This window comes from Kogia breviceps, chromosome 1 (assembly GCF_026419965.1).
Source record: "Kogia breviceps isolate mKogBre1 chromosome 1, mKogBre1 haplotype 1, whole genome shotgun sequence".
Classification (NCBI taxonomy): Eukaryota; Metazoa; Chordata; class Mammalia; order Artiodactyla; family Physeteridae; genus Kogia; species Kogia breviceps.
This window is the reverse complement of record NC_081310.1, coordinates 39,123,017-39,148,597: the sequence shown is the minus strand read 5'-3', so window position 1 is coordinate 39,148,597 and position 25,581 is coordinate 39,123,017. Positions and strand designations below refer to the sequence as shown.

The following is a 25,581-nucleotide window of genomic DNA, read 5'->3' as shown; positions in this document are numbered from 1 at the left end:
ATTTCCCATTTACATTTTTTGGACCACAGTTGACCATGGGTAACTGAAAGCACAGAAGGTGTAACCATGGATAAGTGGGGAACTACTGTATCAGTTCATAACATAATTTTCTATGAGATACATCTAAGAATTAATGATATATTGACAATAATTTTAAAATACCTTTTATTTATAGTTACAACTCAACTATTTAAAACAGGTTAAGTTAAAACATCAAAAATAAGGCAAAATAAAATGTAACAGGAATGATTATTTAAGATTTACTAATTTATCAGTAAAATCAACTTACTGGGCCTGTAACAATTGGTTTTATAATCTGAATACCAGGAGAAGAACAACGTAGTTCTGTCTTGGGTGATCTAGCATTTAAAAACAATGGGAAAGGAAAAATAAGTATAGATGCATATGAGATTCCCCTACTACTTTTTAAGCCTAAAAACTTCCATTCTTTGCTAATTAGAAAAATAAAAAAATATAGCAATAGTTTACTTCTCTCCTATTTTCAAAGTGATTTTGTCTTTCTTTTTACATCTATTAATGAAAAGAAATTTACATTAAATCACAACCTTGAATCTGAATGTCCACACTATATGAATGGATTTTACACATACATTGAGTTTCACAGCAAAAATCTTACCTTTTATTTTTTATAGAACAAGTTCCTGGCACATTCCACTCAGAAAATAATGTTCCTTCATACTCTAACTTAATCTGGAAAAGAAGGTAAAATAGCTCAAACAAAAATCTGCTCGAAAATGTTTTATCTCAGTGTTTAGATGTAGGGCTCAATTTTCTGAGTCATTATTTAAAGAGAGAATAACTAAAATTCAGTCCCTTTGAAATTGTACAAGTAAAGGAAAAATAACAACTTTTATGGGACACTTCAATAGTCTCCACCCAACTATAAGATTTTTATTTTATTTTACTTCAAAAGTAATCTATTAAGTGTCTAGAAGGTGACACTTAAGGTGATACAATCATCATAACTTTCTTCAGTTGCATTTTCCTTATTTCCTTATTTCTACTTTTTTTCCTGCTTCCACATTCTTTCATTTATAAGCTCTTTCTTCCTGGAAGTATGCTCATACACTTTCTAAGATTATCAGTCTTAGTCTCAACACTGGTCATCCTCTTCAGCCAGAGTTGGAGCCCAATTTCACCTCCTAATATTTTTACATAAAATTATGTACATATACATATGTATACAGTTTTATGTATATATACATATATAAATATTGTTTCATTGGTTTTACTTGAATGGGGATTATAATACCACCTATCTCATAGATTTGATGTTATAGGATTAATGACAGTGTATAAGAAGATAAAAGAGAAAAGTTCACCAGAAGCTATGACACAACCCTGTAGTATATAAAGCAAAATTTGATAGAATTACTAGAAGGTTTTTTTTTTTTTTTTTTTTTTTTTTTTTTTTTTTGCGGTACGCGGGCCTCTCACTGTTGTGGCCTCTCCCGTTGCGGAGCACAGGCTCCGGACGCGCAGGCTCAGCGGCCATGGCTCACGGGCCCAGCCGCTCCGCGGCACGTGGGATCTTCCCGGACCGGGGCACGAACCCGCGTCCCCTGCATCAGCAGGCGGATTCTCAACCACTGCGCCACCAGGGAAGCCCTAGAAGGTATTTTAAAAGTCACAAATATAGTGGTAAGCTTTAACACACTTTTCTCAAGCCATAGATTAAACCTGAAAAAAAGGTAGTTACAGTTGACCCTTGAACAACTCTGGGGATAGTGGCACTGACACTCCACACAGTGGAAAATCTGCCTATAGTTTATAGTTAGCCTTTTATATATGCAGTTCTTCAGTATCTGTGGTTCCACATCCACAGGTTCAGTCAACCTTGGATTGTGTATTTAGTATTTACTATTGAAAAAAATCATTGTATAAGTGGAACAGTTCAGCTCAAACCTATGTTGTTCAAGGGTCAACTGTGTGTGTGTGTGTGTGTGTGTGTGTGTGTGTATTTCTAAAATTAACCAATACAAAATATATTATTTTCAATCTCACATAGAACATTTACCAAAATTGACCACATTTACAAAGGAAGTGTTAGCCAATCTCAAAGTATTATTATCACACATACTGTGCCTTTCATATTAATGAAATAAAATAATTAGAATTTCTCATAAAGTTAATCAGAAAAAAATTTTCGGATATTTGTAATCTTTAACAAAAACTACTTCTGAATGATTCATGGAGTAAAGCAGAAATCACAATGAAAATTACACAATATTTATGAATAAACAATAAAAGCAGTTGATGTTATCAAAATCTGTAGCATGTAAACAGGCCCTAAAGGAAATTTATAGCCTTAAATATACATAAAATAAATAAGGTAGCTTGAAAGTGAATAATCTCAGTTTTCAGTATAAGATGCTAATAAAATAATCACAGAGAAAACCCAAAAAAGTGAAAAGAAGGGTACAAGAAAGAAGAAAAATTGGAATTTACAAAAGGAAACAAATTGGGACAGATTAGTGGTGATGTAATGTTTTAATCTACTCAAATTTCCTTATAAACACGGAGAGAACAATTAGTATAGCACCAAAAAAACATTGGACAACATCAACAGTAAAACTCAGTGACAAGGTATCCCTCAAAATCCCAAAATAAAATTGGGTTGAGGCAAACCAGTTAAAACTACCAGACTCATGTGATATCAGCAAGAAAGCAAGTATGATAGTCTTTAGAAGAAAACACCTCAGTCAGTGATAGGTATTCAGTGGCAACCATGGCAGGACAATTTGAGAATAACAACTCTAACCAGAGGGATTTTTACACTTTTGAATTTCTAAGTAAGTGCAAGAGGTCTCTGATAATGTCTGAAAGGGCGGGAGGAACTGGGACCTATTCTGGGCATATATCTGGAGAAAAACATGGTGCAAAAGGATACGTGCACCCCAATGTTCATAGCAGCACTATTTACAATAGCCAAGACATGGAAGCAACCTAAATGTCCATCAGCAGAGGAATGGATAACGAAGAAGTGGTACATATATACAATGGAATATTACTCAGTCATTAAAGAGAACGAAATAATGTTATTTGCAGCAACATGGATGGACCTAGAGATTGTCATATTGAGTGAAGTAACTCAAACAGAGAAATAGAAATATCATATGATATCACTTATATGCAGAATCTAAAAAGAATTTATACAAATGAACTTATTTACAAAACAGAAACAGACTCACAGACTTAAGAGAATGAACTTATGGTTACCTGGGGGGTTGGGATGGGGGGAAGGGTTAGTTAGGGAGTTTGAGATTGACAGGTACACACTGCTATGCTTAAAATGGATAACCAACAAGGACAGGGAACTCTGCTCAATGTTATGTGGAAGCCTGGATGGGAGGGGAGTTTGGGGGAGAATGTGTAAACCCATCTAACGTTGTTCAAAATAGAGTAGTAGTGTCAAGGGCCACTAGCAAGTCTCCTTCAGACATCCAAGAACTGGAAATACTGAAGACAAAAAGTTACAGATTCTCAGAAAAACCACATCCTATGGAAGCACAGCCAGCTCAGATACAACTGTGGACCAAAGTAGATATGAACCCACCCTCTCTTTCCTGCACCTTGCCCTTTGAAGCCCAATAAAAGACTCAAACACCCACCTTCAGTGTTGATGCCACTCTATGCGTCTAGCCCATTTCCTCCCTTGGAAAGTGAATAAAAACTTTCTTTTCTTCCCCTGTTAATACGTCTGTGAATTCTTTCACAACCTGCATTGGCTCACCTAACAGAACAGAATGGATACATGTATATGTATGGCTGAGTCACTATGCTGTGCATGTGAAACTATCACAACATTGGTAACCAGCTATACTCCAATATAAAATAAAAAGTTCAAAAAAAAAACAAAAGAAAATCAATAAGTCAAAGACACCTTCCAGGACAAAGATCCATAATGAAGAAAGATACAGGAAAAAGAATACCAACCGAGCTGGAAAAGGACAATAAGAACAAAGGAAAGAGAAACTACAGATAAATGAGGGAGGGAAGCAGAATCTGGAAATCTCAGAAAGTATTGGCCTTATTTTGGGACACTCTACAAAACAACATAAGAGGTAACTCTATAGGTTAGAAAAGTTATTTTGACCCACCACTCCCTCCTTAAAGAGAAGGAAAATTAATTTCATGCTTTAAAACAAAATAAGCAATAGAAAGAGGATCATGGTAAAATCACACACAGTTATAATAAGAAAAAGAAGAGAGTAAGAAACAGAATAACGCCTCTGTAAGACCATACTCTACACACACACACACACACACACACACACACACACACACACACACATATACATATATATTTTGGTCATGCTGCACGGCTTACGGGACCTTAGTTCCCTGACCAGGGATTGAACCCCCTGCAGTGGAAATGCAGAGTCCTAACCACTGGACCACCAGGGAATTCCCTTCAATAAATAAATTAAAGCTGTAATGTAATATGAGGGTTAGTTTTATGCATCAATTTGGCTAGATTATAGTACCCAGTTATTTAACCAAATGCTAATATAGGTTTTTCTATGAAGGTATTTTATAGATGTGGTTTATATATACAGTTGACTTTAAATAAAACAGAACACCTTTGATAATGTGGGTGGAGTCCCTTTCGATCAGCTGGAAGCCTTCAGAGCAAAAACTAAGGTTTCCTGGAGAAGAAATTCTGCTTCAGGACTACAGCATTAATTCTTCCCTGAGTTTCCAGGCTCGGCCTGACCTATCAGACTTGCCAGTCCCACAATCACATGAACCAATTTCTTAAAATAAATCTCTTAATATAAACATATAAATTCTATTGGTTCTGTTTCTCTGGAGAGTTATGACTGATATATCAACTATTTCAAAATGAGGCAAAATACATAAGAAAGTGATAGAAATTATGAAAGAAAAATATAAATCAGAATTTAAAACTCATAAATTTAAAACTCATAAGCTAGAGCTCAAGAAAAAGTAGAAATAAAGAAAAAGTCAACATTGCAGCTCTATTTACGATAGCCAGGACATGGAAGCAACCTAAGTGTCCATCAACAGATGAATGGATAAAGAAGATGTGGCACATATATACAATGGAATATTACTCAGCCATAAAAAGAAATGAAACTGAGTTATTTGTAATGAGGTGGATAGACCTGGAGTCTGTCACACAGAGTGAAGTAAGTCAGAAGGAGAAAAACAAATACCGTATGCTAACACATATATATGGACTCTAAGAAAAAAAAAATGTCATGAAGAGATTAGTGGTAGGACGGGAATAAAACACAGACCTACTAGAGCATGGACTTGAGGATATGGGGAGGGGGAAGGGTAAGCTGTGACGAAGTGAGAGAGTGGCAGGGACATATATACACTACCAAATGTAAATTAGATAGCTAGTGGGAAGCTGCCGCATAGCACAGGGAGATCACCTCTGTGCTTTGTAACCACCTAGAGGGGTGGGATAGGGAGGGTGATGCAAGAGGGAAGAGATATGGGAACATATGTATATGTATAACTGATTCACATTGCTGTAAAGGAAAAACTAACACACTATTGTAAAACAGTTATACTCCAATAAAGATGTTTAAAAATAAAATAAAATAAAATAAAATGTGGTATATATGTATACAATGGAATAAAAATCAGCCATAAAAAGAAAAAAAAAAAGAAAAAGTCAATTTAGAAGTGAACTAAATTATAAGCAAAATTGTGAATAAGCCTAACAAATAAGGTTTTGAGATAAGTAGGTTTTCTAAAAAAAGATGAAAAGTGACTCAAGAATAAGTGACAAATATTAAAGATAGGCAAAGAAAATCCAATATATACACAGTTGTGAAGAAGAAAACGTAAGTGATTGAGACAGAATAAGATTAACAATAACTCAAGAATAATATGTGAAAAAAATAACTTGAAACAATATTGAAAGGGTGCAACTCATACCTAGGAAAAACAATTAAGAATGATTTTTTAAAAGACCAACCCAGGACTTATATTAATAAAAGCATTGAACCTGATAAGAAACCCTTTGGGGATCCTGACAAAAAGAACAACTTATATACAAGGGAAAGAATATCAGATTTCCAGTAGACTTTTCAGGTGTAACACTTTATGTCAGAGACAACAAAGTAACATCTGTAAAAAGATATAAAAATGTTAGCCAATAATTTTAATATCCAGATACACCAACTTTTAGATAAAAGTTCACAGATAAGGTCTTATGACTCAAGAAATATTGCTCTTATGAGCCCTTCCTGAGGAAACTATGAGAAAAAGAGAGATTCAGACCACCAAAATGACTGCAGAGACATCAACATAAGGACTGATGTTAAGTATTAAATAGGAATCATTCTGTAGAAACATGTCTACATGGTGGCTATTAAAAATGAATATAGTTGCTAATGACTATACTCTGACAATGTGTCAAAACATGAGTGCTAGGTGAATTATGGTTAGCCCAGGTAACAGTGGCCAAATTAGTTCAACTCTCTCCACACATTTCCCCAAAAAAGTACACAGATCAACAAATAAAACCAAGAAAATTCTACATTGCAGCATACCTAGAAGACAAAGTACAATACAAACTTAAAGAAACCTGTAAGTAAAAGAAAAAAAATATTTTTAGCACAGCTCTCATTCAAGCCCCTGTAATAATCCTTTGTGGAGAGTAAAAGAACTTCTGAAAAACTGCAGAAAACAGAAAAGACATGAACAGAAGTTTAAGATTGAATTTAAATCACCAACAGAAAGAGAAAGTACACTCTAAGTGCAAAAAATACTGCAAAAAGACTCCTGGAAGATCAGCGCACTGATTATGAGGAAGAGACTTAAAAGTGTGTGAGAGCTGAGGCGGGAGCCTCAGAAAGGCATCACTTTTGGAGAGAAGAAGATAAAGGAAAGGAGGAACACCCTTTGGAAAGTGAATGGTGAAGGGAAAGAAAAGCAAAGGGGAGAAATTTAGGATATTACAAGCTAATAAAAAAACCTCAAAGTAAATACAACACCCCCAATAAGAATCCATCAATTAAAGAAACTGCACATTGCTACAATGAGATAAAAAAGTAAACTTTAACTAGAGATCTTTTAAACTAATCCAGACTGCCAAACTATCCATGAAATTAATAAATATAAGCAGTCTTTATCTATACAAAGCTACTATAAGAGAACAGAAAATGAAAATAAAAGCATTTCAGTTAATAAAACTGTCTTCAAAAAACCAAACACAAAGCAGAAGAAAACTGCAAACTAACACCCTAAACTGAATTAAATATCCTCAAACAAGTATTTGGTGATGAGAAAGAAAAATCATGAATTATAAATTCACAAACTAGAGACAGAAATGAACCACAAGTAGAAATAAGAGTTGACTGAACTAGGAATGAAACAGATGATTATAAAAGAAATGAATACTAAATTAAAAGATAATGATGGGAGATTACATTTAAATAAAAATTGAATAAAAGGCATTGAAGAAAGACAGGAAAACCAAGAAAATATATGTGAAATAAGTAAAGAACCAGAGAGAAAATGATTGAAGTGGAAAGCAGACAGAAAAAAAAAAAAAAATCCAGCATCTGTATAATTGGAGTCCGTGAAGTTGAAAAGCAAAATAATAGGAAAATAACTAATATTTATATTTGGTTTGTCTTTTTATTACTGAATTATAATAGTTCTTCATATATTTTAGACACAGGTCCCTTATCAGATACTTAATTTGCAAAACTTTTCTCCCATTCTGTGGATTGTCTTTTCACTTTCTTGATGGTATCCTTAGCAGAACTATAGTTTTTAATTTTGATGATGTCCAATTTATCTTTTTTCTTTTGTTCCTTGTGCTTTTGGTGTCATATCTAAACTACTGCCTAATCCAAGGTCATGAAGATTTTTCCATATGATTTTTTTCTATGAGTTTTATAGTTTTAGCTCTTATACTTAGTTCTATCCATGTTGAGCTAACTTTTGAATATGGTCTGAGGTAAGAGGCCACCTTCATTCCTTTTCATGTGGATCCCTCATTGTCCCAGCACTATTTGTTGAAAATACTATTCTTTTTCCATGGAATTTTCTTGAAGTAATTGTGAAAAATCAATGAGGTTTTAATTTTTGGACTCTTCTATTCCACTAATCTATTTTCCTATCCTTATGCCTATCTGACACTGTCTCAATTACTGCAGCTTTGTAGTAACTTTAGAAGTCACTCCTGTGAGAAGACTCACAGTAACTGTGTCTTCCAACAAGTCTTCTTGTTCTTTTTCCAAACATTTTGCCTATTCTGGTTCTCTTGAATTTCCAGGTGAAATTTCATACAAAATTACAATCAGTTGGTAGTTTTTAATAGTTTTATTTTTAATAGATTACTTAAAGCTTTCTATTTAGAAGGTCATGTCATATACAAATAGACGTAGTTTGTTTCTTCCTTTCTGATATGTATGTCTTTTATTTCATTTTCTTGCCTAAATGCCTTAAACGTGGACATGGTGTTTATATTTTTAAAATTTAAGAGTCTCATCATTTTTACATACACATTGAAATATTTATAAATAAAATATGTCTGGGATAGTTTCAAAATAATAAAGGAGGGGATAAAGTGGGTAGTAGAGTCAATGAAACAAGATTGGTCATGAGTTGGTACTACTGAAGCTGGGTGATGGGTATATAAGGACTTACTAAGTATAATATAATAATCTCTATATTTTATATATGTTAAAATTATGCTAACCTCTATACTTTGGGTATGTTTAAGTTTTTCCATAATAAAAAGTTTTTAAATGTGAGTTTAAAACAGAGAACAAGTTCTGTGGCAATTACCAAACTTATATACAAACCTCTCTAATGATGTATAAAAATTGGAATAGTTAAATGGCTTCAGAATGTTTCAAAAATGCTTACCAACTTCCAAAGTTTTAGGTTATTTGGGGTTATTAAACAACAACAAAAAAAATGAAATCCCATTTAAATTCACATAGAGTGGAGAGAGATTATTTTGAGATATAATTGACATGTAACATTAGTTTCAGGCATTCAGTATAATGATTTGATATTTCTATACATTGTGAAATGACCACAAGAATAAATCTAGTTAATATCCATCACCAAATATAGTTTAATTTATTTTCTTTTGATGAGAACTTTTAAGATGTACTCTCTAAGCAACTTACAAATATGCAATACAGTATTGCTAACTATAGTAACCATGCTGTTCATTACATTCCCATGACTTACTTATTTTATAACAAAATTGGTACCTTTTGACCCTCTCTGCCAATTTCACACTCCCCCAATGCCCCAATTCTGGCAACCATCACTTTGTTCTCTGTATATATGAGTTTATTTTTAAAAATTGATTCCACACATAAATGAAATCATATGGAATTTGTCTTTCTCTGACTTATTTCACTTATCATAATGCCCTCAAGGTCATAAATGTCAACATTTCATTATTTTATGGTGTAATAGTATTTCATTGTGTATATACACCACATTTTCTTTATCAATTCATCGATAAGACATTGAATTGATGAGACAGTTAGGTTGTTTCCATATCTTGGCTATTGGAAATAACACTACAATGGACATAGAGACATATATTGAATATCTTTCCAAGTTAGTGCTTTCATTTCCTTTGGATAAATACCCAGAAATGGAATGACTAGATCATATGGTAGTTCTGTTTTTAATTTTTTAAGAACCCTCCATAATGTTTTTCCATACTAGCTGCACCAATTTGCATTCCCAATAACATCGCACAGGAGTTCCTTTTCCTCCACATCCTTGACAACACTTGTTATTTCTTGGTTTTCTGATAATAGCCATTCTAACAGGTGCAAGGTGATAACTCACTGTGGCTTTGATTTGCATTTGCCTGATGGTTAGTGATGTTGAGCACCTTTCCATGTACCTATTGGCCTTCTGTATGTCTTTGGAAAAAGGTATATTCAGATCCTCTGCCCACTTTTAAAATCAAATTGTTATTTTTCCCCTGTTGAGTTGTATGAGTTCTTTATATATTTTCTATATTAACCCCTTATCAGATATATGATTTTCCTTTGAGCATGTTCCCTTTTCATTTTGTTGATGGTTTCCTTTTCTGTGGAGAATGTTTTTGGTTTGATATAGTAGTCCCATTTGTTTATTTTTGTTGCCTTTGCTTTTGGTGTCAAATCAAAAAAATCATCACCAAGACTGATGTCAAGGAGCTTACTGCCTATGTTTTCTTCTAAGAATTTTATTGTTTCAGGCCTTACCTTCAAGTCTTGTAATCCATTTTAAGCTAATTTTTGTGTATGGTGTAAGATAGCATTCCAGTTTCATTCTTTGCATGTGGTTGTCCAGTTTTCCCAACACCATTTATTAAAGAGATTATTCTTTCTCCCTTTTATAAACTTAGATACTTTCTTGTAAATTAATTGGCCATATATGCATGGGTTTATTTCTGGACTCTTTATACTGTTCCACTGATCTATATGTGTTTTTTTGCCTATACCATACTGTTTTTATTATTATGGCTTTGTAATATAGTTTGAAACCAGGGAATGTGATGCCTCTAGCTTTATTCTTCTCTCTTAAGATTGCTTTGGCTGTTTGGAGTCTTTTATGGTTCCATACAAATTTTACAATTGTTTGTTCTATTTATGTGAAAAATGCAAATGGAATTTTGATAGGAATATCATTTAAAATGTAGATTGCTTTGGGCAGTTTGGACATTTGAACAATATTAATTATTCTAATCCATGAGCACAGAACATCTTTCCATTTATTTGTGTCTTCTCCAATTTCTTTAAGACATTACCATATCTTATAGTTTTCAGTGTACAGATCTTTCACCTCTTTGGTTAAATTTAGTCCTAGGTATTTTATTCTTTTTGATGCAATTCTAAACAGGATTGTTTTCTTAATTTCTTTTCCTGATATTTCATTATTAGTGAACAGAAACATAACATATTTTGAATATTGATTTTTTATCCTGTAATGTTACTGAACTCGTTTATAAGTTCTAACAGATTTCTGATGCTGTTAGGATTTCCTATATATAATATCATGTCATCTGTAAATAGTGACAATTTTCATCCTTTCCAATTTGGATTTCTTTTTTTTTCCATGTCTGATTGCTGAGGCTAGGACTTCCAATACTCTGTTGAATAAAAGTAGAAAGAGTGGGCATCTTGTTCCTGATCTTAGAGGAAAAGCTTTCAGCATTTCACTAAGTATGAATGAAAGGGGTTTAGCTATGGGTTTGTCATTTATGGCCTTTATTAGGTTGAGGTCCATTGCCTCTCTACACACTTTTTTGGTTTTTTTTTTTTTTTTTATCATAAATGGATGTTGAATTTTTTCAAAATCCTTTTTGCATTTGAGATGATCATATGATATCTATCTATCATTTTGTTAATGTGGTATATCACACTGACTGATTTGCTGTTTAATCATCCTTGCATCCCTGAAACTGAGTTCCCCTGCCAAGTTTATGATTAACCTCTCTATCTAAAATGTCATTCCTGGGCTTCCCTGATGGCGCAGTGGTTAAGAATCTGCCTGCCAATTCAGGGGACACGGGTTTGAGCCCTGATCCAGGAAGATCCCATATGCCATGGAGCAACTAAACCCATGCACCATAACTACTGAGCCTGTGCTCTAGAGCCCATAAGCCACAACTACTTAGCCTGCGTGCCACAACTACTGAAGCCCCCGCACCTAGAGCCTGTGCTCCTCAACAAGAGAAGCCACTGCAATGAGAAGCCCGCACACCGCTACAAAGAGTAGCCCCTGCTCACCACAACGAGAGAAAGCCCGTGTGCAGCAACAAAGACCCAACGCAGCCAAAGATAAATAAAATAAATAAATTTATTTTAAAAATAAAAATAAAATGTCATTCCTTGTCTTACCCCACCCCTTGATTGAAGAGTAACAAAGAAAAAGGGGATTGAAACTAAGCAATGCCCAGATGGGCCTTTCTTGGTAACAGACCCCCTACGTGCTCCCCATCTCTCATTTAAGGAAAAATTTCAGTCTCCTGAAATTTCCCTGAGTTGCAAAGTCTGGCTCAAGGATTAATGATCAGAGGAGTGAGAACAGGCAGAGACCAAGAACAGCATTCAGGCAAGAGAACTGATAACAACTTAAACAACAGATCAGCCATATAGCAGAGTCACAGGACTTTTAGCTCCTCCCTGAAGGACACAGAAAATAATGTCTGACACACATTCCTAAGTTGTTTTTACAGAAACCAGACTCCCACCAGATGAAAACTGCTGACCACAAGCACACAGACCCCCAAACTGGTTGAAACCAGGTTGACGATTGAAATTCCTGAAACATTACTGTTACTTCACCATCAACCAATCAGAGAACTGTGCACAAGCTGATCATGCACACTGTGACCCTCTTCCTCACACTGTCTTAAAAAATCCTTCCCTGAAAGCCATTGGGGAGTTTGGGTCTTTTGAGCATGAGCTGCCCATTCTCTTTGCTTGGTGCCCTAGAGTAAACTCTGTACATTCCTTCACCACACCCCAGTGTCAGTAGATTGGCTTTGCTGTGTGTCAGGCAAGTGGGCCCAAGTTAGGTTTGGTAAAATCCCTAGAATAAATCCTATTTGATCATGATGTATGATCCCTTTAATGTACCATTGAATTTGCTAATATTTTATACTGCTTGCTAATATAATGTACTGTTGATCTGCTAATATTTTGTTGATAATTTTTGCATCTTTGTTCATTAGGGATATTGGCCTGTCATTTTCTTTTTTCATGGTATCCTTGTATAGTTTTGGTATTGGGGTGATGCTAGCCTTGTAAAAAGAGTGCGGAAGTATTTCTTCCTCTTCTATGTATTGGAACAGTTTGAGAAGGATTAGAATTAATTCCTTCTTGAATGTTTTGTAAAATTCACCAGTGAGCCATCTGGTCCTGGACTTTGGTTTGTTGGGAGGTTTTGATTATTGATTTAATCTCCTCACAATAAGTTTGTTCAGATTTTATATTTCTTTATGATTTAGTCCTGGAGGTTTGTATGTGTCTAGGCATTTATTCTTTTAGGTTGTTAAATATGTTGATATGCAATTGTTCATAGTAGTCTCTTATGATTCTTTGTATTTCTGTGGCTATCAGTTGTAATTCTCTTTTGTTTCCAATTGTATTTCTTTGACTCATCCCTTTTAGTCTGCTGAGTCTAGCTAAAGGTTTGTCAATTTTTTTATCTTTTGAAAGAACCAGCTCTTAGTTTCATTGATTTTTCTATTGTTATTTGTCTTTATTTCATTTATTTCTGCTATGATCTTTGCTGTTTCCTTCCTTCTACTAACTTTGGGCTTCATTTATTCTTCTTTTCTAGTTCCATGAGGTGTAATGTTATGTTGTTTGAGAATTTTCTTGTTGTTATATATTTATATATATATATATATATATATATATATATATATATATATATATGCATTTGTTTTGAACCTACCTCTTAGAGAACTGTTTTTGCTGCATACTGTCAGTATTGATATGTTGTATTTCCATTTTCATTTGTGTCAACGTATGTTTAGAGTTCTTTTTTCTTCTTTGACCCATTGGTTGTTCAGTAGCATATTGTTTAATCCCCATATATTTGTGAATTTTCCAGTTTTCTTCTTGGCATTGATTTCTAGTTTCATACCATTGTAGTCAAAAAAGATGCTTGATATGATACCAATCTTCTTAAATTTTAAGATTTATTCTGTGGTCTAACATATGACCTATCCTGGAGAATGTTCCATGTGCACTTGAGAAAAATGTTTACTCTCTGTCTTTTGGATGAGAAGTTCTGTATATATCTGTTAAGTACATTTGGTATAATGTGCCATGTAATCTTGATGTTTCCTCACTGATTCTCTGTTTGAATTGATCTATTCATTGATAAAGGTGGGGTATTAAAGTTTCCTATTATTATATTACTATTTCTCCCTTTGGGGTCTGTTAATTTTTGCTTTATATATTCAGATGTGCCTATGTTATGTATATAAATATTTACAAATGTTTAAATAGTCTTGTTGGATTGATCTCTTTATCATTGTCTTTGTCTCTTATTACAGTCTTTATCTTAAAATATATTTTATCTGATACAAATATAGCTAATCCTGCTTACTTTTGGTTTCCATTTGCATGGAATACCTTTTTCCATCCATTAATTTTCAGCTGTGTGTGTCCTGACTTATAAAGGGTCACTCTTAGACAGCATATAGGTAGGTCTTTTTATCCATTCAGCCACTCCATGTCTTTTGATTGGAGCAGTTAGTCCATTTACATGTAAAATAATTATTGATAGGTATGTATTTATTGCCATTTTGTTAATCATGTTCTGGCTGTTTTGTTCTTCTACGTTCCTTTCTTCTTCTCTGCTCTTTTTGTAGTTTAGTGCCTTTTTTAGTGGTTTGCTTTGATCCTTTCCTTTATCTTATGTGTATCTACTCTAAGTTTTTGTTCTGTGGTTACAATAAGGCTTACATATAAAAACTTACAACAGTCTATTTTAAGTTGATAACAATTTAAGTTTTACGACAGTTTAAAGCTCTACATTTTTATTCCCCTACCCCAACATTTTATGTTTTTGATGTCACATTTTACATATTTTACACTGTGTGTCCCTTAGTGTAGTTCTAGTTATTTTTACTACTTTTGTCTTTTAACATTCATACTGCCTTTATAAGTGATTAACCCACTACCTTTACTATATATTTACCTTTCCAGTGAGATTTTTTCTTTCAAATATTTTCTTGTTACTAATTAGCATACTTTGTTTTCAGCTTAAAGAAGTCCCTTTAATATTTCTCATAAGGCAGGTTTAGTAATGATGAACTCCTTTAGCATCTGCTTGTCTGGAAAATTATCCTTCCTTCAATTCTGAATAACAACTTTGCATGGTAGAACATTCTTGCTTGGAAGATTTTTTCTTTCAGCACTGTAAATATACGGTGCCAGTGCTTTCTGGTTTGCAGTTTCTGCTGAAAAATCTGCTGATGATCTTATGAGTATTTCCTTTTACATAACAAGTTGCTTTTCTCTTGATGATTTTAAGATTTTTCTCTGTCTTCAACTTTTGACATTTTAATTATAATGTGTTTTTGTGTGGGTCTCCTTGGGTTTATCTCAGTTGGAATTCACTGGGATTCCTAGATCTGGATGTCTGTTTCCTTCCCCAAGTTAAGGTAGTTTTCAGTCATTATTTCTTCAAAAAGTTTTCTGCCTCTTTCTCTCTTTCTCCCACTGGGACCCAACGAATGTGAATGTTAGCCCACTTGATGTTGTCCCATAAGTCCCTTAAGCTTTTTTTTTTTTTTACATTCTTTTTTTCTTTTTGCTGCTCTGATTGGGTGAGTTCCACTGACCTGTCTTCAAGTTCTCTCATCACTTCTTCCACTTCATCTGATCTGCTATTGAACTCCTCTATTGTATGTTTCAGTTCAGTTACTTCTTCAGCTCTGTGACTTCTATTTGGTACTTTCTTATATTTTCTACTTATTTGTTGTTGTTCTCATTGTGTTCATTTATTCTTCTCGAGTTCAGTGCTCATTTTTATGACCATTACTTAATTTTTTTGAAGGATTAAAAAATTTTTATTGACATATAGTTGATTTACATTGTTGTGTTAATTTCTGCTGTACACCAAAGTGATTCAGTTATACATATATATATATATTCTTTTTCACATTCTTTCCCAATATAGTTTCCCTGTGCTATACAATAGGACCTTGTTGTTTATCCATCCTATATATAATAGTTTGCATCTGCTAATCCCAAATTTCCAATCCATCCCTCCCCCACCTGCCCTCCCCCTCAGCAACCACAGGTCTGTTTCTATGTCTGTGAGTCTGTTTGTTTCATAGATATGTTCACTTCTGTAGTATTTTAGTTTCCACATATAAGTGATATAATATGGTATTTGTCTTTCTCTTTCTGACTTATTTTGCTTAGTATGATAATCTCCAGGTCCATCCATGTTGCTGCAAATGGCATTATTTCATTCTCCTTTATAGCTGAGTAATATTCCATTGGAGATATATATATATATAAAACATCTTCTTTAGCCATTCATCTGTTGATGGACATTTAGGTTGTTTCCATGTCTTGACTTTGTAAATAGTGCTGCTAGGAACACAGTGGTGCATGTATCTTTTTGAATTATAGTGTTGTCTGCAAATATGCCCAGGAGTGGGATTGCTGAATCAAATGGAAACTCTGTTTTTAGTTTTTTGAGGAATCTCCATACTGTTTTCCATAGTGGCTGCACCAATTTACATTCCCACCAACAATGTAGGAGGGTTCCCTTTTCTCCATACCCTCTACAACATTTATTATTTGTAGGCTTTTTATTGGTGGCCATTCTGACTGGTGTGAGGTAGTACATCATTGCAGCTTTGATTTGCATCTCTCTAATAATCAGTGATGATGAGCCTCTTTTCATGTGCCTATTGGCCATCTGTATGTCTTCTTTGGAAAAATGTCTGTTTAGTTCTTCTGCCCATTTTTTGATTGGGTTGTTTGTTGTTATTGAATTCTATGAGCTGTTTGTATATTTTAGAAATTAAGCCCTTTTCAGTCACATCATTTGCAAATATTTTCTCCCAGTCTGGAGATTGTCTTTTCATTTTGTTTATGGTTTCCTTTGCTGTACAAAGCTTGTAAGTTTCATTAGGTTCCATTTGTTTATTTTTTTAATTTATATTGTGTTGGGAGACTGACTTAAGAAAACATTGGTACAATTTATGTCAGAGAATGTTTTGTCCAAGTTCTTTTCTAGAAGTTTTACACTGTCATGTCTTATATTTAAGTATTTAAGCCATTTTGAGTTTATTTTTGTGTATGGTGTGACAGTGTGTTCTAACTTCACTGATTGGCATGTGGCTGTCCATCTTTCCCAATACCACTTGCTGAAGAGACTGTCTTTTCCCCTTTGTATATTCTTGCCTTTTTGTCAAAGATTAATTGACCATAGGTGTGTGGGCTTATTTCTGGGCTCTCTATTTTGTTCCATTGATCCACAAGTCTGTTTTTGTATCAATATCATACTGTTTTGATTACCATAGCTTTGTACTACTGTCTGAAGTCTGGGAGGGTTATGCCTTGTGCTTTGTTCTTTTTCCTCATGATTGCTTTGGCAATTCTGGGACTATTATGGTTCCACATAAATTTTAGGATTATTTGTTTTAGCTGTGGGAAAGATGCCACTGGTAATTTGATAGGGATTGAATCAAATCTGTAGATTGCTTTCCATAGTATTACCATTTCAACAATATAAATTCTTCCCATTGAAGAGCATGGGATATCTTTCCATTTCTTTAAATCATCATCAATTAGCTTTACTAATATTTTGTAGTTCTCAGCATATGTCTCTCATCTTCCTGGTGAGGTTTATTCCTAAGTATTTTATTTTTTTGACATGATTTTAAAGGGGATTGCTTGTTTACATTCCCTTTATGATATTTCATTGTTAGTATAAAGAAATGCAACTGATTTCTGTATGTTAATCTTGTATCCTGCTACCTTGCTGAATTTATCAGTTCTAGTAGTTTTTGTGTGGAGTCTTTAGAGGTTTCTATATATAGTATCATATCTGCATGATGACAATTTTACCTCTTCCCTACCAATCTGAATAAATTTTCTTTCTTTTCCTTGTCTGATTGCTGTGACTAGGATTTCCAAAACTATATTGAATAGAAACGGTAAGAGTGGGCAACTTTGTCTTGTTCCAGATTTTAGTGGGAAGGCTTTCAGCTTTTCACCACTGAGTATTATATTGGCTGTGGGTTTGTTATAAATAGCTTATATTATGTTGAGATATGTTCCCTCTATACTCACTTTTGTATGGGTTTTTATCATGAATGGATGTTGAAGTTTATCAAATGCTGTTCTGCATTCATGGAGATGATCATGCGGTTTTTGTCTTTTCTTTTGTTGATGTGTTATGTCACATTGATTGATTTGTGTATGTTGAACCATACTTGTGACCCTGGGATGAATCCAAGTTGGTCATGGTGTATGATCTTTTTTATGTGTTGTTAGATTCAGTTTGCTAACATTTTGTTGAAAAATTTTGCATCTATATTCATCAAAGATATTGGCCTGTAATTTTCTTTTTTGGTAGTCTTTGGTTTTGGTATCAGGGTGATGGTGGCTTCACAGAATGTCTTTGGGATCTTCCTTCCTCTTTGATCTTTTGGAAGACTTTGAGAAGGACTGGTATAAGATCTTCTTTGTATATTTGGTAGAATGCGCCTGTGAAGCCATCTGGTCCTGGACTTCTGTTTGTAGGGAGTTTTTTCTATTTCACTTCTAGTGATCTGTTCAAGTTATCCATTTCTTCTTGATTCAGTTTCGGTGGGTTGTATGTTTCTAGAAATTTGTCCATTTCTTCTAGGTTGTAAAACTTGTTGGCATACAACTGTTCATAGTATTCTTTTTTGTGTGTGTCTTTCTGTGGCATCCATTGTGATTTCTCCTCTTTTGTTTCTTATTTTGTTTACTTGGGTCTTCTGTCTTCATGGAGCCTGGCCAGGGTTTGTCTATTTTGTTTATCCTTTGAAAGAACAAACTCTTGGTTTTATTCATTTTTTTCAATTTTTAAAATATCTATTTTATTTATTTCCTCTCTGATCTTTATTTTCTCCATCCTTCTGCTGACTTTAGGTTTTCTTTGTTATTCTTTTTCTAATTCTCTTAGGTAGTGAGTTAGGTTTTTTGAGATTTTTCTTGTTTCTTAAAGAAGGCCTGCATCACTATGAACTTCCCTCTAAGAACTGCTTTTTCTGCATCCCATAGATTTTTGTATGTTGGTGTTTTCACTGTCATTTGCCTCAATGTATTTTAAAATTTCTTCTTTGATTTCACTGTTGACCCACTAGTCTTTTACTAGCAGGTTGTTTAGTCTCCATGTAATTATTTTTTTCTCATTTCTTTTTCTGTGGTTGATTTCTAGTTTTATGCCATTGTGGTCAGAAAAGATGCTTGAAACAATTTCATACTTTTTAATTTGTTGAAGTTTGTTTTGTGCCCTATTATGCGGTCAATACTAGAGAATGTTCCAAGTGCACTTGAAAAGAATGTGTATTTTGCTTTTTTTGGATGTAATGTCCTGAAAATATCAATTAAGTCTAACTGTTCTATTATATCATTTAGGATCTCTGTTGCCTTGATTTTCTGTCTCAAAGATATGTCCACTGATGTGAGTGGCGTGTTAACATCTCCTACTTTATTGTATTAATGTCAATTTCTCCCTTTATCTGTTAGTATTTGTTTTATGTATTTGGGTACTCTAATACTGGGTGCATATATGTTGACAAGTATAATATATTCTCCTTGTATTGGTCTTTTTAACATTATATAGTGTTCCTTTTTTTCTTTATAGCCTTGTTTTAAAGTTTACTTTGTCTAATATGAGTATTGCAACCCTCACTTTCTTGTCATTTCTTTTTCCATGAAATATCTTTTTCCATCCCCTCACTTTCAATCTATATGTGTCCTTTGCCTTAAAGTGGGTCTCTTGTAGGCACCATATTGTAGGCTTTTTTTTTAACCCAATATGCCACTCTGTGTCTTTTGATTGAAGCATTTAGTCCATTGACATTTAAGGTAATTATTGATAGATATGTATTTATTGCCATCTTAAACCTTATTTTCCCATTGATTTTATATTTCTTCTTTGCCCCTTTTTCTTTTTGTTTTTCCTTTTGTCGTTTGCTGATTTACATTTGTATTATGCTTGTGTTCTTCTCTTATTGGTTTTTGTGAATCTATTGTTTCTGATTTGTGTTTAACCTGTTTTTCAAGTATGTTAACACCTCCCTATATCCACTTGCTTTAGACAGGTAGTCATATAGCCTCAAACACATTCTAGGAAGAAAAATTAAATTTCTTACTCTATTCCCCTCATTTTATGATTTTTGATGTCCTCTTTTACATCTTCATGTTCATCTGTTTGCTGTTCATTGTGGTTATCATCACTTTCACAGAAGCTTTTAAAATTTTTTTAAAATCTGCATACTGGCTTAAGTGACTTACTTTCCAACTGTGATTTTCTCTTTCCTATTGATTCTTACTTCTTTTCTATTTAGAGAAGAACTTTCAATATTTCCTTTAGGATGTGTTTAGTATTGCTGTATACCTTTACTTTTGCTTGTCTGAGAAATTCTTTTTTTGTTCTTTTTTAACATCTTTATTGGAGTATAATTGCTTTACAGTGGTGTTAGTTTCTGCTTTATAACAAAGTGAAGCAGTTATATATATACATATGTTCCCATATCTCTTCCCTCCTGCGTCTCCCTCACTCCCACCCTCCATATCCCACACCTCTAGGTGGTCACAAAGCACTGAGCTGATCTCCCTGTGCTATGCGGCTGCTTCCCACTAGCTATCTATTTTATGTTTGGTAGTGTATGTATGTCCATGCCACTCTCTCACTTTGTCACACATTACCCTTCCCCCTCCCCATATCCTCAAGTCCATTCTCTACTAGGTCTGTGTCTTTATTCCCATCTTGCCCCTAGGTTCTTCATGACCATTTTTTTCTCCCTTAGATTCCATATATATGTGTTAGCATACAGTATTTGTTTTTCTCTTTCTGACTTACTTCACTCTGCATAACAGACTCTAGGTCCATCCACCTCACTACAAAAAAACTCAATTTCATTGCTTTCTTGGCCAAGTAATATTCCATTGTATATATGTGCCACATCTTCTTTATCCATTAATCTGTCGATGGACACTAGGGTTGCTTCCATGTCCTGGCTATTGTAAATAGAACTGCAATGAACATTTTGATACATGACTGTTTTTGAATTATAGTTTTCTCAGGGTATATGCTCAGTAGTGGGATTGCTGGGTCGTATGGTAGTTCTATTTGGAGTTTTCTAAGGAAGCTCCATACTGTTCTCCAGAGTGGATGTATCAATTTACACTCCCACCAACAGTGCAAGAGGGTTCCCTTTTCTTCACACCCTCTCCAGCATTTACTGTTTGTAGATTTTTTGATGATGGCCATTCTAACCAGTGTGAGATGATATCTCATTGTAGTTTTGATTGGCATTTCTCTAATGATTAATGATGTTGAGCATTCTTTCATGTGTTTGTTGGCAATCAGTATATCTTCTCTGGAGAAATGTCTATTTAGGTCTTCTGCCCATTTTTTGATTGGGTTATTTGTTTCCTTGATATTGAGCTGCATGAGCTGCTTGTAAATTCTGGAGATAAATCCTTTGTCAGGTGCTTCATTTGCAAATATTTTCTCCCATTCTGAGTGTTGTCTTTTTGTCTTGTTTATGGTTTCCTTTGTTGTGCAAAACCTTTTAAGTTTCATTAGGTCCCATTTATTTTTGTTTTTATTTCCATTTCTCTAGGAGGTGGGTCAAAAAGGATCTTGCTGTGATTTATGTCACAGAGTGCTCTGCCTAGGTTTTCCTCTAAGAGTTTGATAGTGTCTGGCCTTACATTTAGGTCTTTAATCCATTTTGAGTTTATTTTTGTGTATGGTGTTAGGGAGTGTTCTAATTTCATTCTTTCACATGTACCTGTCCAGTTTTCCCAGCACCACTTATTGAAGAGGCTGTCTTTTCTCCACTGTATATTCTTGCCTCCTTTATCAAAGATAAGGTGACTATATGTGCGTGGGTTTATCTCTGGGCTTTCTATCCTGTTCCATTGATTGATATTTCTCTTTTTGTGCCAGTACCATACTGTCTTGATTACTGTAGCTTTTTAGTATAGTCTGAAGTCAGGGAGCCTGATTCCACCAGCTCCGTTTTTCTTTCTCAAGATTGTTTTGGCTATTTGGGGTCTTTTGCGCTTCCATACAAATTGTGAAAATTTTTGTTCTAGTTCTGTAAAAAATGCCAGTGGTAATTTGATAGGGATTGCATTGAATCTGTAGATTGCTTTGGGTAGTAGAGTCATTTTCACAATGTTGATTCTTCCAATCCAAGAACATAGTATATCTCTACATCTGTTTGTATCATCTTTAATTTCTTTCATTAGTATCTTATAATTTTCTGCATACAGGTCTTTTGTCTCCTTAGGTAGGTTTATTCCTAGATATTTTATTCTTTTTGTTGCAGTGGTAAATGGGAGTGTTTTCTGAATTTCACTTTCAGATTTTTCATCATTAGTGTATAGGAATGCTAGAGATTTCTGTGCATTAATTTCGTATCCTGCTACTTTACCAAATTCATTGATTAGCTCCAGTAATTTTCTGGTAGCATCTGTAGGATTCTCTATGTATACTATCATGTCATCAGCAAACAGTGACAGTTTTATTTCTTCCTTTCTCATTTGGATTCCTTTTATTTTTCTTTTCTGATTGCTGTGGCTAAAACTTCAAAAACTATGTTGAATAACAGTGGTGAGAGTGGGCAACCTTGTCTTGTTCCTGATCTTAGTGGAAATGGTTTCAGTTTTTCACCACTGAGGATGATGTTGGCTGTGGGTTTGTCATATACGGCCTTTATTATGTTGAGGAAAGTTCCCTCTATGCCTACTTTCTGCAGGGTTATCATAAATGGGTGTTGAATTTTGTCAAAAACGTTCTCTGCATCGATTGAGATGATCATATGGTTTTTCTCATTCAAGTTGTTAATATGGTGTATCACACTGATTGATTTGCCTATATTGAAGAATCCTTGCATTCCTGGGATAAACCCCACTTGATCATGGTGTATGAACCTTTTAATGTGCTGTTGGATTCTGTTTGCTAGTATTTTGTTGAGGATTTTTGCATCTAGGTTCATCGTTATTGGCCTGTAGTTTCCTTTCTTTGTGACATCTTTGTCTGGTTTTGGTATCAGGGTGATGGTGGCCTCATAGAATGAGTTTGGGAGTGTTCCTTGCTCTGCTATATTTTGGAAGAGATTGAGAAGGATAGCTGTTAGCTCTTCTCTAAATGTTTGATAGAATTCACCTGTGAAGCCATCTGGTCCTGGGCTTTTGTTTGTTAGAAGATTAAACAGTTTCTTTTCAGTGTTTGTGACTGGTCTGTTAATATTTTCTATTTCTTCTTGGTTCAGTCTCAGCAGGTGTGCATTTCTAAGAATTTGTCCATTTCTTCCAGGTTGTCCATTTCTTTGCCATAGAGTTGCTTGTAGTGATCTCTCATGATCCTTTGTATTTCTGCAGTCAGCTTTTACTTCTCCTCGTTCATTTCTAATTCTATTGATTTGTGTCTTCTCCCTTTTTTTTTTCTTGATGAGTCTGGCTAATGGTTTATCAATTTTGTTTATCTTCTCAAAGAACCAGCTTTTAGTTTTATTGATCTTTGCTGTCATTTCCTTCATTTCTTTTTCATCTATTTCTGAACTGATCTTTATGATTTCTTTCCTTCTGCTAACTTTGGGGTTTTTTTTTTTTGGTTCTTCTTTCTCTAATAGGTGTAAGGATAGGTTGTTTATTTGAGATGTTTCTTGTTTCTTGAGGTAGGATTGTATTGCTATAAACTTCCCTCTTAGAGCTGCTTCTGCTGCATCCCATAGGCTTTGCGTCATCGTGTTTTCATTGTCTTTTGTTTCTAGGTATTTTTTGATTTCCTCTGATTTCTTCAGTGATCTCTTGGTTATTAGTAGCATATTGTTTAGCCTCCATGTGCTTGTATTTTTTACAGATTTTTTTCTGGTAATTGATATCTAGTCTCACAGCATTGTGGTCAGAAAAGATACTTGAAACAATTTCAATTTTCTTAAATTTACCAAGGCTTGATTTGTGACTCAAGATATGATCTATCCTGGAGAATGTTCCATGAGCACTTGAGAAGAATGTGTATTTTGTTGGTTTTGGATGGAATGTCCTATAAATATCAATTAAGTCCATCTTGTGTAATGTATCATTTAAAGCTTGTCTTTCCTTATTTATTTTCATTTTGGATGATCTGTCCATTGGTAAAAGAGGGGTGTTAAAATCCTCTACTATGATTGAGTTACTGTTGATTTCCCCTTTTACGGCTGTTAGTATTTGCCTTAGGTATTGAGGTGCTCTTATGTTGGGTGCATAAATATTTGCAATTGTTATATCTTCTTCTTGGATCAATCCCTTGATCATTATGTACTGTCCTTCCTGGTGTCTTGTAATAGTCTTTAAAGTCCATTTCGTCTGATATGAGAATTGCTACTCCAGCTTTCTTCTGATTTCCATTTGCATGGAATATCTTTTTCCATCCCCTCACTTTCAGTCTGTTAGTGTTCCTAGGTCTGAAGTGGGTCTCTTGTAGACAGCATATATATGGGCCTTGTTTTTGTATCCATTCAGCCAGTCGATGTCTTTTGGTTGGAGAATTTAATCCATTTACATTTAAGATAATTGATACATACGTTACTATTCCTATTTTCTTAATTGTTTGGGGTTTCTTATTGTAGATCTTTTCCTTCTCGTGTTTCCTGCCTAGAGAATTTCCTTTAGCATTTGTTGGAAATCTGGTTTGGTAGTGCTGAATTATCTTAGCTTTTGCTTGTCTGTAAAGCTTTTAATTTCTCCATCAAATCTGAATGAGATCTTTGCTGGGTAATCTTGGTTGTAAGTTTTTCTCCGTCATCACTTTAAATATGTCCTGCCACTCCTTTCTGGCTTGCAGAATTTTTGCTGAAAGAGCAGCTGTTAACCTTATGGGGATTCCCTTGTGTGTTATTTGTTGTTTTTCCTTTGCTGCTAATATTTTTTCTTTGTATTTAATTTTTGATAGTTTGATTAATATGTGTCTCGGCGTGTTTCTCCTTGGATTTCTCCTGTATGGGACTCTCTGTGCTTCCTAGACTTGAATACCTATTTCCTTTCCCTTATTAGGGAAGTTTTCAACTATAACCTCTTCAAATATTTTCTCAGTCCCTTTCTTTTTCTCTTTTTCTTCTGGGACTCCTATAATTAGAATGTTGGTGAGTTTAATGTTTCCCTAGAGGCCTCTGAGACTGTCCTCAGTTCTTTACATTCTTTTTTCTTTATTCTGCTCTGCAGTAATTATTTCCACTAATTTATCTTCCAGGTCACTTATGCGTTCTTCTGCCTCAGTTATTCTGCTATTGATCCCTTCTAGAGAATTTTAAATTTCATTTATTGCGTTCATCATTGTTTGCTCACTGTTTAGTTCTTCTAGGTCCTTGTTAAACGTTTCTTGTATTTTCTCCATTCTATTTCCAAAATCTTGGATCTTTACTATTGTTATTCTGAATTCTTTTACAGGTAGACTGCCTATTTCCTCTTCATTTGTGAGGTCTGGTGGGTTTTTACCTTGCTCCTTCATCTGCTGTGTGTTTTTCTGTCTTCTCATTTTGCTTAACTTACTGTGTTTGGGGTCTCCTTTTTGCAGGCAGCAGTTTCGTAGTTCCCTTTGTTTTTGATGTCTGTCCCCAGTTGCTAAGGTTGGTTAAGTGGGTTGTGTAGGCTTCCTGGTGGAGGGGACTAGTGCCTGTGTTCTGGTGGATGAGGCTGGATCTTGTCTTTCTGATGGGCAGGTCCATGTCTGGTGGTATGTTTTGGGGTGTCTGTGGCCTTATTATGATTTTAGGCAGCCTCTCTACTAATGGAGGGGGTTGTGTTCCTGTCTTGCTAGTTGTTTTGCATAGGGTGTCCAGCACTGGAGCTTGCTGGTCGTTGAGTGAAGCCG

The 25,581-nt window shown here is 34.5% G+C and overlaps 1 protein-coding gene across 1 annotated transcript in view; it reads right to left on the bottom strand.

The window, feature by feature from the left end:
- The window catches only part of CATSPERE (catsper channel auxiliary subunit epsilon), a 229,026-nt gene that overhangs the window by 189,484 nt on the left and 13,961 nt on the right, over window positions 1-25,581 (bottom strand). The window contains exons 3-4 of the mRNA XM_067009900.1: window positions 638-711; window positions 290-359 (exon numbers count right to left, since the gene is read on the bottom strand). Of these exons, the coding sequence (XP_066866001.1) occupies window positions 290-359; window positions 638-711 (144 nt within the window). The remainder of the gene's footprint in view (window positions 1-289; window positions 360-637; window positions 712-25,581) is intronic.